At 39.5% G+C, this 25554-nt stretch overlaps 1 protein-coding gene across 1 annotated transcript; it reads right to left on the reverse strand.

Annotated features, from left to right (window-relative positions):
- Positions 1 to 2844: 2844 nt before the first annotated feature.
- pstpip1a (proline-serine-threonine phosphatase interacting protein 1a) lies at positions 2845 to 24951 on the reverse strand. The gene is made up of 15 exons (XM_066701835.1): positions 24404 to 24951; positions 21299 to 21399; positions 20622 to 20696; positions 17463 to 17497; positions 17212 to 17318; positions 16456 to 16518; positions 14034 to 14138; positions 11738 to 11783; positions 9237 to 9316; positions 7130 to 7228; positions 5911 to 6007; positions 5355 to 5445; positions 4637 to 4719; positions 3830 to 3966; positions 2845 to 3512 (listed from the first exon to the last, which is right to left on the reverse strand). The coding sequence occupies exons 1-15, from the start codon at positions 24434 to 24436 to the stop codon at positions 3381 to 3383; spliced, it is 1284 nt and encodes a 427-aa protein (XP_066557932.1). The 5' UTR covers positions 24437 to 24951; the 3' UTR covers positions 2845 to 3380.
- Positions 24952 to 25554: the final 603 nt, after the last annotated feature.

The following is a 25554-nucleotide window of genomic DNA, read 5'->3' on the forward strand; positions in this document are numbered from 1 at the left end:
GGGTAACTTCACACGTCTGGTTGTATTTTGCATCTTACTAATCTTATCGGTCACTTTTTTTTTTTTTTATGCCTTTCCTAGGGATGCTTTGGCAACTTTTTGATCTTGGTTCACATGTCCAGATTTTATTCTTTGATGCATCTGGCTTATGATGACGAAAGCTCACAGTTTACAATAGGATAATGCATTGCCTTTTTAAAAACCTTTGAAGTAATAAGATTGTGATTGTATTTCCCTAAACATCTGGTGCACTTTGCTGGACATGTGTTACCGATTTTACACATTTTAGATCCTTCAGAAATTTGAGATCGAATACTCTGCCCCCCTCTGCAGTTTTAGGGATTTAACCACAAGTTTATTGCTTTAACAGTGGTGACGACTTGATGGTTTGATGGTTCAGTCTTTAAATCAATCTTCCAAAATCTTTTTTTTTCACTCCCTTGATAGTAATAAAGATTGGGTATTGGTAAGCTACAAATGCACCATTAGTTTAATTTTGGTCCTTGTATAACAGGAGTTTCAGATTGGTTGGAATGGAACTTGGCTATGAGTTTGCATGAAAGCAGGGAGATTACATTATGACCATGAATATATTCGTAATATCTTACCCTTAGATTTAATTTGGTATAATTTAATGTGGTGTTCACTTCTATACATTTCATTTGCATTGAAGCTTTTCTTGTCACAAAGCTGAGACAGAAGTCAAAAAGCTGCAAGACATTCATGTGACGTGATCAGTCTTTTCACAGACACGGAGCCTCACTGGAGGAATGCCTTGGAATTGGGGCTGCTCTTCAGACAAAGCAGGGTAACTCACAATGGTGTATTGTCTGCATGGCTTTCTTATTGTAGGAGTTAGAATCCTCATGCTTGCATAACATCCTTGTCCTGAAATGGGTTAAAGTTCGCCGGTTTCCCAGGGATGGTAACTGTTATGCTTGAATTGTTCTGGGGGAAAAAAAGCCAGGAAAAAAAAAAAAAAAAAAATGCCTGCTTTAACATTTTAACCTTCCATAGTGACCAGGAATCCCTGATCAGATTATATCCAAGATATTCCTTTCTTAAAAAAGAAACTATACATTTAACCATTTATTCAACAACAATCAAAAATGAAAACTGGGTACATCCTTGCATTGAATTATTGCACCCCTTTAGCGGTTAATTGTTGCAGAGAAGAACCAGATGCTATCCTATTACATATTAAATGAGCTTCCAGTTAGTTAAGTCAGTGTTTATTTTTTGAATGCCACATTTATCCTCATCTCTAGTTCAAAGCCTTTTTTAAATAATTGTTAAAAAACTGATCCGAGGGGGGCTTTAAATGGATGGTTGTGCCCCCCAGTGGTAGGTAGTCGTCCTATTCATTCAGTACGGTGCTTTTTGAGTGCAGTAGGTCTGAAATGCCGCTTTTTTCACCTCGGATAGATGAGCCTCCTTTTGTCACCTGAGCCCTACTTTTTTTTCAGGCCTCTTTGAGTAAATGTATTCATGACTCAAATTACAAGGATCCTTCTAATCTAACTCATCTTGTAACCAGACACGCAGGCCCCAGACAGATCGAGATATTACTTTCACCCGACTCTTGAGTGTGAAGCCTCTGCATTTCAAGCCCAGTACATGCCTGGTTTCTCCTGTGGAAATCTAATCCAGCTGCTCCGTCTACTCGCAAGAAGGAAATGAAGCCGTACGGGAGTACCATGGAGACCTGTATGCAAATTGAGAAGAGCGATAACAAAGAAATCCATCTTTTATCGTTAGCAGAGCAGTCTCCATCCACCTGAGTGTTTCTCAGTCATGAACATTGTTTTTCCTATCACTCCAGTGAACCGGCAGCCTGTCTCTGCTGATCAGCTTTAATCGGTCCTTATAAGCGTGGAGGGGATGGCTGTACACCCACAATGAAATGAAACCATATATTTTTGAATAACGCAGCTGTGATATTGAGTGTTTTTCTGGGGGCTTCAATTGTTAGGCAATCTGGTTTTGTGTGTGTGTGTGTGTGTGTGTTTTATTTGTATTCACTTCAAATGTGGTTTAAAAGCAAGGTGTGCTTTGCACTTCTGAACAGTGTAGCTCAGCCAACAGAAACTGGTTATGTGGGGGTTGTGGCTGATGTGGACCCATGGCTGCAGAGTTGCTGTATAAAAGACCGCTTATGTGTTTAGTTCATAAATGGAAAGTTGACACCATCATCACCCCCAGCTTCTCACTTTCATTTGTATGTGCCTCAGTGTCAAGGGACGGTGTGCATTTGTTAATCTTCAAAAGAGAGAGCCATTTTATTAGAATATTTGATCAGCATTTATGATACCATAGACTGATTTCTGCAAGATAAGTAGAATGTTTAGCCGTTGCGGTAGGGCCTTGTCAACCCTTGTGGGCTTCTGGAGGCCTTGTAAACCCAGCACTCTTGTTATATATATATATATATATATATATATAAACCACTTGGGTTTGGTTGTTGTAAACTACTGCCCAAATATATATATACACAATTTTCACTTTAAAGACAGAGGTGAGAAAAGGGTAAGTAAGCGGATTAGCTGTAAGATATATATTCACAAGCTATCCTACACTTGGGCTCTTTATTTATTCATGGGGTATAAAACAGTGGGTAAAGGATCTTTTAATTTGATATCTTCATGCTATCTGAAATCTATTGGTACTGGGCTTAGTCAGCCAATCAGATTTGCAAGAAACTCAATCACATGGGTCTACAGCAGGCACTGTGCCATACACACACACCCCAAAAATACTTCCTTTCTCCTCAGCTATAAAACTCAGGATTTAGCAACCTAATAGTTAAAAATATAGTTGAACCTGAATTTCAGAGAACTCAGAAGGCATTCTGATAATTGGGTCTTTATTTAGACTGCTGGCTATTTCATGGTTACTTATGATTACGATTTGCACATAAAGGGTCAAAATAGTTGGCTTTGTACCTGTGGACGCTCCAGGCTCTGTGGCCTACATTCAACACAACCTTTCATAATCTGGGCTCTGAGGTGACCCATGCTCTTAACAGCCATTTGTTTTAATCAACACAATTAAAATCACTTCTATTGACTTGGGGAGACGGAATGGTGTATTGGGTATCCGATTTAGTGCTTTAACATTGGAAGTCACTATTAAGAAATGTGCTGTACTTGTGAAATCATGACCCTGGTTGTATCACACAATCAAGCTCCTGCTAAGATAGCAGTTGAACACATCTTTCAGGAAATAAAACTCTGTGGTCCCGAGGTAGGAGAAAGTTCAGATGTAAATTAGGAGCTTGGCCTTCCAGGGCCGGGTTCACAAATGTAGATTGTGTGCCGCTGCTTTAAAACGACTCCCATAGTTCCTTTGTTCCTCTCTGTGGAAAGGTGGTTGCAGGTTTCTCAGGCACTCTCCAAGTAAGATCCTGGGACGAGCCCCGCCTGTCCATTTCTCTCCACTGTCCACCAGCCGTCATCCCCTATCTCGATCACCGTCACCACGTCCCCCACGGAGATGGACAGCTCGTCATGGTTCTGTGGAGTGCCGCAGACAAAATATTAGGACCGCTCGAACCATAGCCGTGAACATAATTTGTAAATTATGGCAATTTGCCTTCTCGTTATGTCTGACAACTTCTGCAGGTGTGTCAAACGGCATTGTATAGTTTGGGAGGGAGTAACATTTCAGGATCACAGGTAATATATTTAAACTTCATTAGGATTTGTCATAATTGAGATGTTCTGTTTCTAGCATTTTGTGTGTGTGACTCGGCAAACATGGTCAAACTGAAACTGAGCTGAACAAAGGGAACATTTTAAAAATAATTTGGATTCTCTTGGCACATACTCACCTGAGCAATGTATTCATATATTACGTTGTAGCTCACAGGCTCTGGGGGGGCACTCGCCACAGGCTCAGACGGGGCACTTGCCAGAGCTCCACTCTCAAACCCAGGTATGGATGCATACACTCCGTCCGACTTGTCAGCTGAGGTAACAGAAATCAGTTATTGCACAGTTGGTCTGTTGGTCAAACAGCAGCACATAGGCAAAGTTAACATTGAATAGTTACTATAAGTAACATAATTTTCATTGGATAATACAGCTAGTGAAATAGTTTCAAGTGTCAATTTCTAGTGTTCACAATATACACTTCTCAAAAGCATTACATAATACAGGAGGTGCAAAATGCAATCTACAGCAATAAGCATAAGTCCTACTAGTAGATACTGAACGAAAATAATAATGTTAAGTTACTCTCAATCACCGTTTTGGTCTTAAAAGGGACCCCAAAATGTAAATCAAATCAGGCTATTCATACGGTGATGCTGATGTGCCCCCTGGTGGCAAAGGCAGACATTCACACCAGACATTGAATGGGAGAATGTCCTTGTCTAATTCTAGTTTGAGCTATGTATTTGATGTGAAGAACAGAAAATGGGGAAGCCTATTTACAACAGTTTCAAGCATGATACTTATCTGTTTTTTTATACTTTTCTTCTGTTCTGAAAACCACATCTATTTCCATCTATTCCAAACCATTCTGTTCCAGATTTTGTAGAGTGCCATGGCCCGAGTAGATCTGCTTAAAACAACTGGTCTGTAGCTTGCCTGTGCAGTGCATTAGGCTTAGCACACATAGTGTATTGGACACTAACCACTTGGGGATGCTGCAGGCTGTGAACAGTCGTTGACATTCACCCTCGAGCTGCTGCAGTTCCCTTGCAGTAGATTTGAAAACCTAAAAGAGAAGCAAAAATAAATAGTACATTAGTTGTGCTTGTTAAGAAGCAGTTCGCCTTTATGTTATTTTTAGATGGTAAGAAAAAAATGCTTATTTATGAATGTGCAGTAAAGATCTATTTTTTTTTGTTAGTTTTTTGGCTGTGGTTTTGATTGTTTAATGTTTCTCCATCAGTAAATAAATACTATTGTCATTTTTTTGTTGTTATTATACAAGTTTATTCATGAATTTAACCAATCACTATCCTTAAGACAATTTACCAAGTGGAATAATTTGAGTTGCCATAGTTGAGTACCTGGCAGCCAGTACAAAAAACAACTATCAAACTAAAAATAACCATACTGTGGTTTCACAACCATTTCCTATTGGACATTTCCTATTTATCATGATGTTGCCCATGTCTCCTCAGCTTTTACATAGTGGGCTCCCTTGCTCATTACAAGGACTGTAAGTGATGATTGTAAGGTAAGAGCAACTTTGGTATTTGTTTCGGTGTGAGGAGCTCCAGGCAGCTTCCATGAAAGAGTTAAGAGAAAAATAAATGGGATCCCTTTTGTGGAAAGGGAATGGCCTGGTTAATCTGAGAAAACACTTTGCTATTGTAAGTGGAGTCTGGAATGACCTCCCCTGACCTCTTCATCACACCCCCTCCTCCGAAGCGGGCACTTCCATTGCTGTCAGCCGAGCCTTCCCTGTCATAGTAACTCTCGAAGACAACCGGAGCTGTGGAAAACAAGGGTGGAATTGAACAGTGTGGATGCCACTGCCAGTGTTTTTACAGATGCTGTCCATACAACACACTCAGGGAAGTACAGTACATTTATTTTGAGCAATTCAGGAGTTCGGACAATGCCAATAGACATATGAAGCAAAATCAAATTATTTTGGCCTAGACTCACTTAACTCGGCCATGAGGTCAAGGCCCTCTAAGAAACCCCACGCCCCAACTCCGACTAGGTGGAATGAGCCAAGGAGCTGCTGCAAAGGCAGTGTAGGGGGTGGAGGATAGATGAAAAGCAATAAATGCTGCTAAAGTACATTTGTTGTTAGATTGGGGTTGTCCTCCCAAAGCTGAGTACAATTTAACCTCTTGCAAGGTCCCTATGGCTATTTCAATCATTTACAGTGATCAAATGAAATATCTAACAAAACAATAGTACAAATTATAACAGATATAACGAGAGATACCTGCTGGACTCATTGCTGTCTTTTTCTTCTGAATGAAGCAGTCGATGTCTGCAGCGATGTCACACGTTTCCAGGCTCTTCCGCACCTCCTCATAAAGCTACAAGCAGAGTTGCCTTAGGCCTCAGACATTTCTAAACATTCACAGATACAAGCAGGAGCAGCTTCCTTCTAATGGAGCAAATGGACCTGGTTCTTTAAAGCAAAACAGGCTGGCCAGAATTGGAAAGGCAATGAAGATAGGAATAAGGCAACAGGTTCAGGTAGTTGCCCTTTTAATTAGTTTAAAGTGGGAGATGGCCAATTAAAGATCCCTCTTAACTTCAATGGGACCAGCTGCCATGATTAGGAGAGTACAGCAGTTTGATTCCAGGAGTGAGTCCACTCATAGCAGCATGAATGAATCCAGGGCTTTTTCTATATGATATTTCTAGCATTGAACAGAACGCGAGTGATGATTGACAAAGTCTGTGCAGCTCTGCAGGAGACTACTGACGGTGTGGCAACGACAAGGGGCACTGCATCTGCGGAAGAAACAAAGCTCTTTAAAGTAGCCTTGTTTCTACGTGATCAGTAAATAAATGCAGATGGACAAACGTTGACAAACCTGCAGCATGGGTCTTTCTGTATTATTTTGTATTATTAATATCTGTAAGGGAAATGGTCACATGAAAAACAAAGTTGCTATTTTTAACTCCCTATATGGACATTGTCATTACAACAGTCAATGACACAAAACCACATTATATTTCTGTGCTGTTTTGTACCACTTACAGACCTCAGTGTGGGTATGTTTTTCTTGCAGAGCTGTGACAGCAAATATGATTGCCATGCAAGGTATAAAGAAACCCTAGCTGCAACCGTTCAGTCTGTAAAGAGCAATATCTTTAACTGTAGACTTAAAGCCTTAGGCAAGGGAAGTGTGATGGCAGGATCACCAAAAACAATGAAAACCCAATTATTAGCTTTTACTATTCAAAAGGACACCTCTAGTGCATTGATTGGGCTACAAATTTGTGCTTTTCTGGGTCTGAAATGGCATGTGAGGTCCTGCAGAAGTCTGATTCTATGAACAGCCAGGTCAAACATGGGCAAAATGGCTGTTCTTGACAAACTTGATTGTGTTGTCTGTGAATTTATAAAGTAACTTCTGACATCTGAGAAGAGGCTAATTCAGTGTTTTTTCTTAGGTAGTTAAAAAGGGGAATCAAAGGAGCCTGACCTCATCGTCCTTCACACACTGCATGGAGAAGTGGTTACAGTGAACCCACAGTGCATTTCTCAGGACATTGATCCGGTCACATTCCTGCTGCTGGAATATCTACAATGCAAGAGAGAGTGGCCATATTTCAGTATGACAGCCCCACAATTCATCAATGTTACAGAAATTGACAATATGTATTATTGGGAAAATTACACAATTCAGGTGATTGCAAGATTAAAGGAAATGGATGGCAGACAGATGGTAAATATATCTGGTATAGTTCCAAAAGTACTAAAAAAAAAAAAAAACGTAGGGACATTTATTTATAAGCCACTAAATAAAATATTCCAATTGACACTTCGAACAGGGGATGTGCCAACTGATTGGAAACTAAACAAACAACAGAATGGAATGACCAAGGAGTCGGCACTTTTAACTTAAAAGGTAGCAACTCTCGTGGACTATATACAAGAGAGCTTGTCAACACCTCAGTAAAGGTGTCTAGTGCACACTGGAGTGGGAGTGGGAGTGGGATAGGGAAGAAAATCAAGAATGAAGGTTCACTAGCACGGAAGCATAACATATCCATATTTATCACTTGGTGTCTGAGAATTAAGAGAAATTGTCAATCATTATGGTTGTGTTTTTGTGTTAATTTTGATTCAATTTTGAACTAATCTAATTTAAAGGTCAGGGCAACTTCCTGTTTTGTTTGAGAGTGCAACAAGGCAAGCTTATAATTAGAACCCAACCAGTAGACATTGACTGGAAGCATGGAAGCATGGTAAAGTACATGGAAGCACTTTTTTTCCATTCATGCAGATTTTTCCCACAAAAGAGAAAAGCTTTTTAAATATTCTTTAGTAACAAGCATTGGAAAGCAAACAAAATGAGTTACTAAATAAGTAATATGAATCACATAAACAATACAAAATAAAAATAAAGGAAAGTTAGAATTCAAACATTATTTTTTATGTTTAAGTGTATTTTTAGTTGGCTTGAATAAACATGTTACGAGAAATAATGTGCTATTAATAACTATTATTGACTAACAAATACATAGACATACAAAACAAACTAACTATCCCTTCTACAGACCTCATGGGTGTTGTCACTTTAGCTGCAACTGTATTGGAAAAGTGTTATGCGTTTAAAAGAGATTTCAAACTTACTTCTATTGTATTTGCTTTAAAGGGGATTTTCTAAAAGCCAATCGAAATTGAAAATAATAAGTATATTATCTGAACAGGAGGAGGAAAAGACCTACAAGTGGAAACTATAGGGTTTGGTATGGTTGCTAAGGAAGTATATAAAAACAGTATTTGTGTTTTGTTGAGTTTTTTCTTACAGATTGCTACCCACAACAAATTAAATAATCTTGTTAGTTCTCAGAACATTTCCTTGCTGAATGTTGATTGCAATGTGGAGATTGCCTGCTATGGTAGATTTCGGTCTCCCTGGGGCTCTGTGATTGGCTGGCAGTGGCATATCTCTTTTTCATTTCATGCATAATCAGTCAATCATTCACCAAGGATAGACACCACCAGCTATAAAAAGGTGAGGAATACGCCTTTCTTCAGTTCAGGTTTGGTCTCAGAGCAGGAGATATCAGCTTTCTCAGTGTATAAAGTTGTATTTATAATTGGACTATTGTGCTTTAATTAGTTCGAAGTCAGCTACCAAATTGACAGAACATATTTCCGTGGCTTATGGTCGGTACATTGTATCATTAAAATAATATATGGCTATGGGTTTCTGTTTTATTCTTAATCTCATATGGGTACCACTAGCGTCCAAACTTTTTCTGTAACTAGAGACACCAGTTTTATTCTTCCACTTTGCCTGTGATTCAAAGAAGAATCAGGACTCATTTTGTGTGCCAATTCTCACACTGTTCAATGTGTACAGTTTGCAAATAAAACACACAGCACTGACACTGTGACCTGTTTGAACCTGCATCAGAAACATCAACAATAAACCACATAGAGACAGGATAAAACCAACATTCAAATATTTAACTGGATAAACTATCCATAATACATGAGTTTCCTTGGTGTAGAAGAGAAAAGGGGAGAGGCCTAAAGCTAGTGAGCATGTAATGAAGTTCATATTTTGGGTCCATTACCTCACAAGTGCTCACATGAGTGTTCTCCCAGTCTTGTCGTGTCTTGTCCAGCTGTTCAACATTAGATATGTATTGCTTCTCTGTATAGAGAGAAATGACACGTTACTTGTCTCTCTGTCTGCACAGTTGTAGTCGAAAGTATTCACACCCTTCATTTGAAATTGACAGTCGAAGGAGTTGCAGCCAAACTACAACCAGAACAATCTTAAATCGGAACAATCAGCTGGACAGATGAAATTGATAAACAAGCATACTTCAGCTCAATGTGTCACTGAATCATTTTGGAGATGAAGGGTGTGACTACTTTTCTACAGTTGGCAGTTGCTGAGCTGACTTTTTCAGAACCCCCACCCCCTCCCCACAAACACTCACACACTTGCCCTTTAAAAGAGGAGAGGTGCTTCCTTTTCAGAAGTCAGTTCTGTGTTATTGGGACACTTGCTAATCCTAAATGATTACATAATTTTTAAGTAGAGGCTTGCAAGCTATCTGCAGGCTAATTAGTGTACAATTATTCCTGACTCACAAGACCTTTAAGAATCTTGGAATGTGAATGTTATGAATGTTAACAGTTATGCCTATATGAGCCGGGACTTCTGAATACTAGTGTAGTTAACTCAACGCAGGCAATAAGGTGTGTTCATTGTTATCGTTTCAATGAGGAACACATGAGTCTTTGAGTTGGCACTTAAGACTCAACTCATGTAGGTGTTATAGCTTTAAACAGTTTCACTCAAGAAAGACAATACAGATATCGTGCCATCCTGTTTACAGTCATTTCAATGAAATACACCTATTGCAGTCACTAAATCAGTAGCGGTGACATTAGTAGACCTCCTTTTCAAAAGCGTGCACAACTTAAATTATTACCTGCACGCTGTTTGTGTCTGCACAGTACAGCATTTCTATAAAAGGATTTCAGATATAAAAAGGTGATCTGTATTTTGCATGTGCTTTTCAGACCACCAGATTAAACTCAAGGTTTCACCATGCCTCACTGCGAACACAGGAAATGATTGTTTTAAAAATAAAATAAATAGAATAAAATAACACTGTGTGAATTAGCACCAACTGTCACATGAAGGGACCATACTGAAATAACCAAAGCTTATGTCTACCACATTCCTTTATTAAGCACACCATGCATTCTCAACACACTTCTTGTAAGATCCCGGCTGAATATTGAACCCCAGTAATTAAATATTTCAGTTTCAGTTTGACGATCTGATATATACCTTTCATAGAGCACGTGCAATCTCCTCACAGTTCAGTGTTTAAATCTCTCAAATCTGAATTCAACATGGCTGTGATGGATTGATAAATTCTAAAAGGTCAATGCATGGGGGGTAGATTAATGGCAAGCTTTAGGTTAAGAAATTTTAAGCAGAAATTGCATAACACTTAAAATTTAATTTTATTATGCACTATTATACTCTGTTTTGGTTTCTGTTGACTTGCCCTGGCCACTAAACCACTCTTGAAAAGGGAAGTGGTACATGAGTGGATGCATGGCCTATAGTAGAATAGAGCATTTCTAGTCCTCAAGGGAACCAAGGGGTTTTGGTTTTGATTCTGCCTCAGTAAAGTCATGTTAAGAGTTAAATGTCAAACCACTGTGTTTATTTCAGATCTTAATCCATTCCTTATTGAAAGGAGGTCTCCTGTGTGAGTCAGCCCTCCTTGACTGGAATTGCCCTCCCTATCTCTTATGGACACTTCCTGACCCTCCAAATAGTGCTGTGTGTTATGGGGGTCTCCCAATCCACAGAGAGTAAGCCCCAGGTCATTTTCTGTTACTCTCAATGTACACTCTATGAGTCCTCTAGGTTTCTGCAGGTTTCTGTACATCCCTGAAAGTCTGTATCCCCTTATACTCACTCATAGTTTGGTGCCATAGTGACATTGCGCCCTCTAGTGCAAAGAGGCAGGTAAAAGCAAATTAAATGAACATTGTCTTGTGTGTTGGAGTGTTTTCATCCACTGCCCCAGGGCTATACACTATACATAGAGGCAGGTTAGCAATTTTGTTGGGTTTTAGAAGTTCCAGTCTCTTGAGGCACATTAGAAGTACTAGCCAGGGGATACAGAATTTCATGGGACACAGAACTCTCCATGCTTGACACTGAAGTGCAACCTGAAGGGACAGCTTTTTCGAGCTCTGTTTGCAAGGTGGAAGGTGAGAGGAGAAGAGTGTGGGGAGTAGGGAATCAGATGCACACTGGGACTAGACGCACAGCTGTGTGTCTGTCACAGTCAGAAAAGGAGTGTGATGCCTATTTAATTCCCCCGCTATCCACTGTATGCTTCTTGCCAATCAGCTGTAAGTTGTTTTATGGTTCGCAATCCCTCCTTATCAGTCCAATAACAGTCAAAGCATAAACAGCAACAGAGATGTCTCCAGACCACTTAGAGCAGTAAAATAAATAAAATAGGTCAGAGGGGGAGAGGGGGAGAGGGGGAGAGGATATGAGGCAAGCCTTTATCATGCACAGAGTACGTACCTGCTTCATTTGCAGCGTCCCTGCACTGCTTTGCCTTGTTCTGCACCTGAAGCACAGGAAACAGTAATGGTGACTGAGAGGGCGGAGGCAGGTACAGAGCCACCTGGCCACAATGCATTCCTGACTGCGAGAAATTGCTCTCAAAATAAGATATCCTGCCTCGGTTTCTAATTTGGAAAGCTCTTCCTGTTACCTTTTCAGCAAGCAGGAAGAACACGTTCCCACACAGGCTGCTGCGACACACACCACTGATACTACTGGCTGACTCAACTCAAGAGTTCGAGATCTTATGACTTGTAAAGTAAAAGTTAATAGTGCTGCTTTAACTGGTGACTACTACCAAGGAGCTAAAGATTCAGGTGGAGAAATTGAAATCAATGGCAGACATTTTCATTATGTGCTGGGGGGGACGTGAATGGCACCTTTGCTGGACTGATGATTGATTAATATGTTATAGAATATATATATTTTTAGGAGCGGTTTCAGATTAAAGTGTTACCCAGTTCTCGTTCAATAGAAGTGTTCTGCTGTAAACAGACCACACCCCACACCTCAGAAAAGAAGGAAGACCACATTTGTAAGTCTGTAATTATTACTTAATTTCCAGGAAGCTTGCACAGCACACATTTATGTTATCCCTTACTTGTCATATTTACCAAAACTTACATATGAGACATTGAAATGGCCCTCATGGACTGGAATTGCCTGACTCATCTGTACAGGTGCTGTACCCTGTCCATGTTGTTGGGGTCCTCAGGAATAATGCCGGAAAATCTCATTATGTGCATTGTACACTCACCTAAAGGATTATTAGGAACACCATACTAATACTGTGTTTGACCTCCTTTTGCCTTCAGAACTGCCTTAATTCTACGTGGCATTGATTCAACAAGGTGCTGAAAGCATTCTTTAGAAATGTTGGCCCATATTGATAGGATAGCATCTTGCAGTTGATGGAGATTTGTGGGATGCACATCCAGGGCACGAAGCTCCCGTTCCACCACATCCCAAAGATGCTCTATTGTTGAGGTTGAGATCTGGTGACTGTGGGGGCCAGTTTAGTACAGTGAACTCATTGTCATGTTCAAGAAACCAATTTGAAATGATTCGACCTTTGTGACATGGTGCATTATCCTGCTGGAAGTAGCCATCAGAGGATGGGTACATGGTGGTCATAAAGGGATGGACATGGTCAGAAACAATGCTCAGGTTGGCCGTGGCATTTAAACGATGCCCAATTGGCACTATGGGGCCTAAAGTGTGCCAAGAAAACATCCCCCACACCATTACACCACCACCACCAGCCTGCACAGTGGTAACAAGGCATGATGGATCCATGTTCTCATTCTGTTTACGCCAAATTCTGACACTACCATCTGAATGTCTCAACAGAAATCGAGACTCATCAGACCAGGCAACATTTTTCCAGTCTTCAACTGTCCAATTTTGGTGAGCTTGTACAAATTGAAGCCTCTTTTTCCTATTTGTAGTGGAGATGAGTGGTACCCGGTGGGGTCTTCTGCTGTTGTAGCCCATCCGCCTCAAGGTTGTACGTGTTGTGGCTTCACAAATGCTTTGCTGCATACCTCGGTTGTAACGAGTGGTTATTTCAGTCAAAGTTGCTCTTCTATCAGCTTGAATCAGTCGGCCCATTCTCCTCTGACCTCTAGCATCAACAAGGCATTTTCGCCCACAGGACTGCCACATACTGGATGTTTTTCCCTTTTCACACCATACTTTGTAAACCCTAGAAATGGTTGTGCGTGAAAATCCCAGTAACTGAGCAGATTGTGAAATAATCAGACCGGCCCGTCTGGCACCAACAACCATGCCATGCTCAAAATTGCTTAAATCACCTTTCTTTCCCATTCAGACATTCAGTTTGGAGTTCAGGAGATTGTCTTGACCAGGACCACACCCCTAAATGCATTGAAGCAACTGCCATGTGATTGGTTGGTTAGATAATTGCATTAATGAGAAATTGAACAGGTGTTCCTAATAATCCTTTAGGTGAGTGTATAACAAGGTTAGGGTCAGGGTTAGGGATATGTTTACAGACTAGTTTTGGGCTTGGGGTTTATTACATGTGATCAACAGCAGACCCAGTGGAAATGCATGAGGCATTAATGTTATTCCAGAGGGATTTAGACATCAATTAATTAAGAATTGGTGTCCATTATTGTAAAGTGTTACCAGCGCAGTCACCAGAGCATGGTTTGTGTTGTGTCTGTGAAGAGGACACATTCTAATCCCCACAGCTGGCGGGTCAGGGTATTCCTTGTGTCAGGGGTTTTACCTTTTCTGTCTGCTTTGGGGTGGCGGTGGCCGTGTTGCTAATCCGTTCAAGTGCTTGTTCTGCTTCGTCGGCCTCCTTACACTTCTGCTCATACATCTTCTTAGACTGTCAGTGAAAGACAAAAAGGAAAAAGTTATGTAACCTCGGAAAAGGTGTTTCTAACAGCTGTTGATCTCTCTCTGTCATGTTTCCTTTTGCTAATCATTTCAATTGTTTTTATTGTTTTAGTTTTTTTTAGCATGCTTGGTATAGTTTATTTTTTATTTTTTATTTCTTCAAAACAGTGTTGTGCAAGACTTGTTCGGGGAATGATAAATGCTGGCAAAACAGCAAATGAACCTGCTCTAGGCCTCATCAGTTAGCTCACAGGAAACTGCTGCAAGATCGGATATAAGGACATGTTTGCAGATTTAGCAAGTTGTGAAACTGAAATGAAGTCGGTTTGAAAATAAAACTGCTCATTCTAGTAAAGCGTGACTTCCTGGGTTGAGTGTTGCATCTTCTCCTTTACACTTGGAGCCCTGAGATTAAGCCAATCTGCATTGCAACAAAACCAAAAATCCCTTAATATGAAATCACATTTACATGGCCACTCTTCAGATTCATCATTTCAAGTGTACTCCAAGGCATCAGAGTGGAAATTAAGCCTATCAAATTTAAGACAGAAGGCAAATTTAAGGTGGAGGCCATCTTTTTGGTACAGATTCTGAGCTAAGCATTGATGCGTTAAGATTCCTCGACAAGCTGGACGAAGCTCTAAGACGGGGTTCCAGGCTCCAGTTCTAGTCATCTTTCAGTGAGTTGAGCACCTCAGGCCTCAGGATTTTGAAACAGCTGTGCATGAAACATTTTTGGAAGGATAATTCAACCCCTGGGTACCACTGGGAGCATTCAAAGGCCAAAAGGCCAATACTCATTACAAGATATTCTGATCATTTTAAACTAAAGCTATCATAGAAAAGTATATCTTTAAACTTATAGGTCTGTCATAGTTACACTTATTCATATGCCTTAACCCTTACATAGATAATCTCACAGGATATTATACTCCTGGTTTAAAGCAGAGGTAAAGGTTATATCTGTGTGTATTTCATACAGACAATCAAATAACCAACATTTTAAGCTATGGAAAATATGGGACAGGACTAACTTACTACTAACAAATTCTGCAACAGCCCTCTAGACCTGATGTCAATTCAAATGTAATAGTGGCTATAGTATTGCACATCCACACTGTTAATTCAAACAGGGAACTTGAATGAGTTCAAGTGTAACCCCAAGTAAATTGGCAGATCATTATTTAATCTTTTGTAAAGTAGGTAGCCTTGTTTTGTGGTAACAGTAACAGGAGTATTTAGGCAGATCAACACAATATTACTTTGGGACTCCAGTCTTAAAGGGGTTGATGCTGAGTCAATAACACCCCAGTGTTGATAGGAAACCTCCAGATACTGTTTGACGTTACTGAGTGGCTCCAAAAAAGGAAACGAATCTTATTGGAAAGGCACAGTCAGAGAGGGTTGGTCCACACTTCCTCGTTTTTGTTTTATACCATTCTCCTCAGGGCACTTTCATACCATTTTCCATGAGTGGCCTCTTTTCCTTGCAGCAGCTAGTCAGTCTCCTTTGTCTGTCTGCCCAAATTAAGTGCTGATGAAGTAAGAAGAGTCAAGGAATCCAGCAGGTCCCCAGTTGTGTTGCACAGAGGTTAGGTGCTCTCTGCGGACTTTGAAGAGTTGCAGCGCTGTCTTTTATCTTGCGTTATTGCTCTCTTTATCTCTGACAGCATGTTGTCCATGCATATAGTTTCTCTAGGCTGCCCTCCTTCCCTAAATACTGAAGCACGTTTTCCGCTCTGACTAAGAAAGCTCCCAGCCGCGTTTCACTTCAGCAACATGAGCGTCTTTCGTTATTTCTGTACTACCAAGATCAATAATGGATTCTGGTTCCCCTTTACCTAATGCTTTGAAGGGCATGTTCCAAGTCCTAACATTGCCCAGTGCATGTGTTTGCTGGGAATGAGATGTATAGGCAGGCATACAAACCAACATGCCTTGAAGGGAGGGTTTTCCTGGGTAGTATCTGAATGAGTGGTCTGTGGTCTGCTTTGTTTAGTTTTTTTAAACACAGAGAAGTTGCAGGCTATTACGCAAAGAGGACTCCACAGTCTCCATATGACAAAAAGTTAAGTGAATCCTGACAGTAGCCTTTAATAATACAAAGCTACCGGAAAAACATATCTCTTCTCAAAAAGACACTCAGATTAATTCAGACGGAAGTATACAAGCTGCAGAAAAGCTGAAGTAACAAAGTCAGCTTTGACTAATTTCTTCTTTTAATTTTTTTTATCCATAATTCGGAAATACATTTAGAGGAATGAAAACTATTGTGAAGAGGGATGTTTACCAAGCAAAGAGCTCACCTCCATGGTCTTCTTGTATAAGGACACCTTATTCTTCTGGATCTTTTCCATAATTCCTTCAAACTGTATCAGAAGAGAGACAGAGAAAACTGAGAATGGTACAATAGGGAATAGAAAACTCCTACAGACAGTATCAATCCTACTGCAGCGATGTACTGTTGTATACTTTACTTCATCATAGTGTGTTATTGGAATTGTCAATTAGGACAATTTGTCCAAATGCCAAAACAATATTTCATACAATGTTTGATGTATGTTGTGCCCTTACCTCAAACAGTACACTATATACTTCTTGCATTAACTTATATTCTGCTGCTACAGACTTTGACATTATTACATTAACTGCATGGTTGGCTTATAAAATGGTTTGTTTTAGCTCAGAAAAGTATATTAGAAAGATCAAATTAGTTTTTCACAATCTGATTACTGTGACTGTGAACTTACTGTACTCCCACCCACAGCCAAGCAAGATGGGGATCTTTTCACAATGCAGATGTGAGAATTTAACACAGACAAAGCACACTGCCACTCACATCCTCCCACTCTGGTGTGTGCATCCTGACACACTACCCAAACTCAGCAAATGTTTGAACTGTTTCATAGAAACTTGTATGCTACCATGTGAGAATGCCATCTCTCTGCAAACAATATTTTAACTTCTGACTTTCTCACTTTACTTTTATGATAAAATCCTTTTTGTCTGGCTTAAACTAGTGAATGTTTGAAGTTTTGGGACGTGATGTGTATCTCTCTCACCTTCTTCCTTTGTTCTTTCTGCCTCTCTCTGAACTGCTCCACTCTTTTCATCTCCTCCCTCAGCATGCCTGCCATATGCATGTGCAGATTCCCAATGTTTTCGATTTCTGTTGGAATAGTTTGCCGCATTTTTATACTGTTCTGGGATAGACAGAGTCTGTATTAAACTACAACCCCACTGGGTATTGTCTAACTCAAGAGAGAAGGAACAACACAGATGATGATTACATATGTGCTGCTTTTCAACTTACGTGTTTTGAGTTGGTCAAATGAATCTCTCAAAGTACTGTCAAGACAAGAGAAGGCAGTATTAGATGCTTAGCTGAAGATGTGTGAAGATGCTGGAGCATGAATTCAAATCTTCTATTATTAAAGCCACCAAATCATTTCTGTATTCCAGACAATGAGAAACCGACAACATCACTTTTGAGATTAGTTCTTTAATACTTTTCTGTCTCATTTCATGTTTTTACTGTAGGAGCCATACTGAAATACACAAAAAAATTGCAAAGTATTTTCCAACTTCATGGAATAATCCAATAATCTCATATCATATCTCACTCTGCTGGAGATATTATTGGAAATGGCGAGTCCTCTTGGACAACTGACAATGAGATATAAGTGTCAGAATGAGGTTAGCAGCCACGCTGTTGTCAGTCTGTTTAATCCGACCTACCTAGCAGTCAATTTTCAGTGACGTTGTTAAGGTGGGGGGGATAGTACATGAAGGTCGCTACATAAGGAAGGAGTGGTTCCCCCTTCTTTGAGTTATCACGCTACAACTAACCCACAGCTGCAAATAATCTGCTCAGACAGATAAACCACACCTGCCGTCACTACAGAGGAGAGCTGCATGAAAGCAGAGTGCTCGCTCTGCCTTGTGGCATGGTACTTGATGGGAAGTGTAGGAGGATTTTTCATGCAAAGAATTACAAGTGACTTATATATTTGATATCCGATGACCTATATTGCGCTGAGGACCCAAATTTAGATAACAACCTGGACCAGAACTACGATTTTCCATACCATGACACCAAGCACAAGTCCTGCCTTATGATTTGAACTGTCATCTGTGTTGTACATTCAGAAGGTAGACTGTAGCCAGGGCTGACCACAGTGTTCTGGAACGCCCACAGTGGGCTAATTGCTCTTTTGTTTTACAGCCTTTCTAAATTATTCCTTTTTGTTTGGCTGACAACAAAGTCCAACAAGGTCTATGTGAATTTCAACCTTCACAAACAGCACCCACCCCATGCTGTGCCACATTTCCAATGGTGGCTGTATTCTGTCTGACGTACCTCTCCACTCTCCAAACAAATAGTGTAGGTGGTGTGCCTTTACATCCATCCTGAATATGTAATATATAATGGGAGACATGCACACAAACGCAAACAACACCTACTACAAATATATACAGACGGGTGACGTATTAAAGGAAAAACCAACATAAAGTGTCTCAGTAAGGTGTTAGGCCACCACGAGCTGCCAGAACAGATCTCCCATAGGTGTTCAATTGGGTTGAGATCTGGTGACTGCGAACTCCGGACCCCCTCACAGTAGGGGTCAAGCAGTCAGGCCTGTACCGTTCTCTTGGTGTCACCACACATGCAATCGCCCACTTGTCGAGAATATGGTATTTACGCATTCAAATCATTACGATCTTTTCCCACTGGACGTGTCACTTCATGGTGTGAAAGTTGGGTGTAAATATTTTTTTGTAGAATACAGTACTTATTTAGAAATTAATAATATAGAATTCTATGGTACTTGATTTGGAAGCTTTCATACTGGCTTCATTGCGTAAAACCGATGGCATCAAAACTAGACTGTCCTACTTTTTCTTCGCTTTGAGTGTTTTTGTATCTAACCTTCCGTCACATTCCAGCTCTTACTGCATCGCCAAGACAACATACATCAACAGCCTAACTGCCGAACCCCATGAATTTCATTGTGTATGTGAGATTGTAATGGTGACGTAACCCAACTGTGAAATCAGTAGAGTGTATAAACCTCCCATGTCAGGATGTATGGTCTTTCAGTGAAGGGGGTTTCTCACTCCACTGTGGTGGAGCTGTGTGGTGCGTAGCACTGGGAGGAGCACCTGTGTGGTGCATCTTGAATTCCAAGCGGGGCTCCGACCTGTACATGCTACATATGGTCAGTATGTTTGTTTGAATGTAATGATTTGTTAGGGACAGGAAAAATATGCAGACTGAGAATACATTCAGCATCTCTGTGTGGGGTCTATTTTTGTTAGTCTTCACTGCTACCAGGCTGTGTATTTCCGTGAAGCCAATATGAACCCTATTTGAATAAGCCATGTTACGTTTGGACTTTAATTTCCTGCAGATTGCTGTACAAGGCAGTAGTTAGAGTGATGGGTGGTATAATAAAAATGAATGGGATTTAGAATTTGACTCCACAATTGGCTATTCTATCTGGAATGTAAAACAGAAAAACAAAAGTAATACTGTTCAATGTATAACAATGACCTGGGTATTTCCGAAAAAGCTGAGAGGAAACAAACAAAACACAACTGGTAAAATATCAGCGGATTACAGGTTTTCCCCGTGATGGGAGTCAATCTGTTTTTGTGTTTGTGCATTGATATTAATGAATACCAGTAATAGATAAACAAAAATAGAAGATCCTGTAAAACATATCTCAGTATATACATGTTAAGAAACAGTATGGCCCTTTATTTACCATTCTAGGAGTATTGGAAAAAAAACAACTAACCGAAATAAAAGCCCTTGTTGATGAATAGCTCACTTCCATATCTCTGAAAGTGGTTCTGGGTAAAAACACCTCCTGATGGACTAATCATTATTTGATTATTAGAAACAGATGCCAAAACAGATACTTTAACATGTTTACCTGAGAGAGTCCAGGAAGATGGATATCTACATATTTGATAACATAGGGGATTGTATTTCCAAAAAAACAAAAACACTGATATCTTCTGTGATCTGTTTTACTATTTAAATTCAACTATGCAATTTTTCCTGTAATTAACTCACATCTGCATTATTATTTTTCTCTTAAAATCAATATGGTCAAACACGAAAGGCTATTAGCGTTCAGTGAATAAAAGTGTTGATAATCAAGTGCGATTCGCTTTTATGTGGTTACCTCAGCAGTAACCCAGCCTGAAGGACATTTTTTTTCTCTCTCTCTCTCTCTGTCTGTCTCCCCACGTTGCCTAAATAAGATATTGCTTTTACCTGAAATAGATACTATATAATACAAACAGGAACTGCTATTGGTGATTGTGGCAGAGTAAGCAATAGCAAGCATATTTCAGATGTTTTTTTTTGGCAGTTTTCACCACCCTTTGAATTAATTTATCACTTTCAAGCAAATTGATAAATAAATAAATAACGTACAATACCAAAAGCATTATCACCTACTTTATCTCAGTTTGTCCCCCGGCCTTCCGAGCAATAGTCACCAACTCTTTTCCGTATCTCTCTTCTGCTTGGGCCCTGCAGAATCAGCGAAGAGTGCTTGTTTAAAAAAGATCTGAATTTTAGAGTAACAACCAAAGACAAGCAAATCAGAGCCTACTGCCTTTGTTCCAAAAGATGAGGAAATCAGGCATCCATGCTTCTGAGATTTCTAAATGACCATTACCTTAACTAGATCTTTCAAGCACAAATGATGCAACAGGGGTAGAGAAGCAAGAGAAGGCTGCCATCCGGGCCGATGATCATACACTGTGTCCCTTTCAATATTTTCACTATTCTCAGCATCCTGAAACACTGACTGGCAGCCAGTGTCTGAATTCATACATCATGAATTTCACCTTGGCTCGAATACCAAGACAAAGCTGCACGTTTCTCGCACTTGATTTAGCAGATGTCAAAAGGCAAAGCATTCTATGAGTGGTGCCACTGTGTGTACAAGGACTTAGTTTCGAAATAAGATGACTGTGTCAAGTGTGCAGCAAACACCCTGCTTTTAGCATTTTCTCTCTCTCTAAATGTGATCAGTCAGTGTGATATGAGGGGTACGCAGACACATGTGCCAAGTCACAAACAGCATACAGCGGAGACGTGTGCTGCTGACCAGTCTTGTCAGTTCTCACCTCAGTTTCAGCAGATCTTCCACATCTTTGCACATCCGCCGGCCCTCGCACAGCCTCTGTATGAGAATCTCGTAGCCGACGTGGTTGGTGAAATCTGTGCCCTAGAACAGAACCACATCATCAGAGCCTGGCCATATAAAGCGGAACAAGCATAAAATTGAAACCTCCATAACAACACAATGTAAAGCACAGGCATGCAGAATTCCTAATGGGGCTTTCCCAAAACAAGGAAGCAACAACAACATTCATATTAATGGAGAACCTTCCTCTGGGGTCTGTTTGGAGTGGCAGCCAAGCAAATCAAATGTAAAGCATTAAAACTAAAGATCTGAAACAATGTACTTGTGCTGTGAGCAGATGAAAACGAGGACAGACCTTAAAAGAATTCAGGATAAATAATGGTGTTTTGAGGAGATTAGGAAAGAGCAGGAAGGTGAAATCCAGCCTTTTGTCTATGCTGAAAATACTACTACTACTACCATTCAAACAGCCTCCTCTCAGCATCCTGAGAGATATATGCCAGACACTTTCAAAGTTTTCTTACATTGAAACAAGTGAAAACAGAGCATGGTGGTAATATATATATATATATATATATATATATATATATATATATATATATATATATCAATAAAATAAAAAAATATGGAAAAGGACCTTAGGTTTCAGACTTTGACCTACTAAATTTGACTAAAGGATGAAGACCACAGAGTAAAACAATCATTATCCTTTAAGATCAGTCACACACTGAACAAGCCATTTCCTTTTAGTAGCTTCAAAAATAAATGTGCATGTCACTGTTGGTCAGTTACAGTGGATCCTGGACCAAAACATTTTTAATTAGGGAGATGTGGGGTTGATTGTTATATTTAAATCAAATAAAAGTTTTTTTCACTGTAAAGATATTTATTTGTGTGTCTAATCCTTACTTGTGTGATTTATTATAAGTTAATACGTCACATGAAGGGTGTCTCTTAATGTAAAGGCCTGATGTATACAATAAGAGAGACACTTATTATTAACATGCATGATAAATTTGATCTAAGTCTCACTTCCTTATTCAGTCATTGTGGGCCTAATAATAGGAATAGATCTTGAGCTGTGGAGGGCTATCCTTTCCATGAATGCAAACTAACAAGAAGTTGTTTCTCAGGCACAGTATAAGTATAAAAACAAGGCCCAGATTATTAAAAAATCTAGTGCTTTTTATGCAAATGCCCTTTGTTGATTGTTTTCTGTTACACATTAATTACCTGTTACATACTGTACTATGTCCAGAGATGCAGAACTGTGCTGCTAAGTGTTTCTGCAGACTCACAGCAGTTATCGCCAGGGGCTGATACAATGTAACGCAGACATGATAAGTCTTGTTGTGTTTTGTAATAAAGATGGAGGTGGATATTTTGCACTGTGGTAGCTTAGCTGCGCCTGTTCTTGAAGACTCTTTCACGGTGATAAAAGATATCTTGCAAAGTGCTGGCAGTGTTGTATCCTGCCTAATTTCACTCATCAGATCTCAACTACTGCTTGGATTTTTGACTTCTATGTATTATTATATAGAAGCAGGACAGAAATGCAAAAACTGTACATTACATATATATATCTAGAATAGTTACTGCACTGATAGCAGAATGGACCCAGTCATGATGAGCACAGTTAGTAGTCACAGCTCCACCTCTTGAATCATGCCTAAGTCATTGGGCAAAGGATTAAGGGAAAAATGGATAATAGACTCTGGTTCTATTCAAAAGCAAAGGCTAAGTAACTAAATCTCCCTGCCTGCAATACGAGTCTTTTCATTCAGATTGTTGTATAGCATACTGTGAAAATGTGTCAATGTTCGCTCCTCAATTTAATGACTAATCTGTTCCTAAACCTCACTCTATCAGCTTGAATATTAAATATCAGAGGAGAGGACCCTGCACTACCAAAAATCTGAAAATGTTATTATTAAAAACATAAAAATCAAGAAAGCTTTTTTTCTTTCTTCTTTCATTTGTGCACTTCCATTTGTGAAGAAACCTGGAGGACTGTTGTACACTGCCTCAGATACAAAGGCTACCACAAGCATATTTACTTTATTTTTTGGTTCTTTTTCTAAATTGTCAGGCTGACAACAATTAAAGAGATCAGAGATAAAGAAAACATTTTTTAAAGAAAAGCTGTACCACACCATTAACAGGAAGCATGTGACAACTGAACACATATTTTGCAGAGTAAAACAAATATCAAGTACTCTAAACAGGTAATGTGATCTAATATAATTATGAAAGCTACTTGAAAGTCACACAGGTGAAATCCATTTTTAATTCATGTTTCACTGTGCAGAGTATAAAGTGAATGTAGCCTTTAAAGTGAGTTTTACCATTAGTTGGCATGATTTTATGTTTTTTACTGATACATGGAACACTTTTACTTTCATTCAAGCTCAGCTCTGTACAGCGTAACTGAATTTGTAGTTTCAAACATTCCTGAAATGAGCATTCTAACAAGCTATGTGTACTTTCAGTCTCACATGCATCTTCTTACTAAGAATATGAATGACTGGTGTTTACCTGGAGTGGAAGTCTTGAGCTACATTTATAGGAAAAGAGCAAGTTCAGATCATGTTGTGGTATATTTTTACTTATTAGCAGTAAGGGGAAGCATTTATATACAGGAATACAGTTATGTAGAAACAAACCCCCAGGCATTTCGTACTTTGCTTTTTCTCCTTTTGTCAATTAAAAATATTCTTGATCTGCACCCATTTTTAAAAGATTGAACTTCAAAATCTACTCAATCGGCACCAATCTTCAGTGCAGCACAATCTCACATTTATGGATGCTAGTCAACATGTTAAGTTTACTTCGTGAGGGTGTGATCCATTTATGCAATATTGTGTCTATAAATATAAAGTCTTAATTTACAGGAATCTGACACGGTTTGTTTAATAGGACCTGCCCCAGACAATTTTTAACTGTTGTAAAGAGAACTATATCAGTAGTTTTTTGAAGAATATCTGAGAGGAACACATATTAAAAAGAACCTTGATTTATTTATTTTATGTGCTGCTCCAGTATAAGCGATCAAAGAGAGTACTGTCACAAAAGTGAATTCACTTACCCAAAAGGCATCTTTAAATTGTAGTTCTGTCATCCTGGCTATAGTAAATCCTGCTTCAATCAGATGTTCACGACTCTTGAAAAAGTATGCAACACAAAGACAACCCAAACAAACTAAAACAAACCAAAAAATAATAATTAAATATATACAAAAAATCTATTTATAGGCCAAAAGATTCATACAGAGAAGTTAAAGTGGCTTCTTGACACAAATCACACACAAGCACACACAGTTTCAAAATGCTGCTGCTAGTACACGACGCAGGTTATAGAGAAATAAGGAAGAGCTGTCACTGATGTCACTGACCACAAACTCACTGCCTGCTGATAGCTGTTGCTATTTGAATACAAGATCAGAGGAGACTTCTGAGTTGAAGTGCACACAGCTTTCAGGAAATGTATGCATTTTGTAAAGCCAGAGAAATGTAGTGTGTATTTAAAGAGCCAGAGGTTAAACATGTCCAGAACTGTGCATCAGAATATACAAGTCACTACTAGGAAAGCCTTTCACATAGTGAGGTGATGCATTGGAAATACTGCCAAGTCTCTGACACCTTTGGTTAAATAGTACTTTCCTCAGCAAGGATGTAAAAAAAGGTATTATTAAAGGCTATGGCAGATTTTTTTTTTTTTATACAGCCTTTTTAAACCAAAGTGTCTCTTGGCACAGTGGGAGGGGTTGTGTAGATATTTATTATTAATGGATGGTATAAAATGCCAAAGGTTTAGATATTTCACAAAACTGCATCTTGGGAAATAATTTCCATTGCAAGGTTCTGTGCTTTGCCTTTACATCAGAATGAGCAAAATAAAATCCCCACTGCTGCAACTCACAGCTGTACATGTATGAACAAGCCCAGGAAAGACCAAAAGTGCAACTTTGAGAGTAGCTGCTTTTGCTTTAACTGCAGTTACAGTGGCTTATCATTTTGGGAGCTGAAATGATGAATGCAGATCTGAATCATTTAAATTAAACTTACTCCACCCACTTACAGATTCCAAACACATCAGTTGAGGCCTGCTTCCATTTGAGAGGCCTTTTGCATCTACACATGGGAAAGCCACCATCAAGTGCAGCGTTTAGCATTTTATTGTAGGCTGAAGTTAGGATTAAACCCAGCCAGGGGGTAAGAGCCTTTAATTAGCCTTCAT

This window comes from Amia ocellicauda, chromosome 4 (assembly GCF_036373705.1).
Source record: "Amia ocellicauda isolate fAmiCal2 chromosome 4, fAmiCal2.hap1, whole genome shotgun sequence".
NCBI lineage: Eukaryota > Metazoa > Chordata > Actinopteri > Amiiformes > Amiidae > Amia > Amia ocellicauda.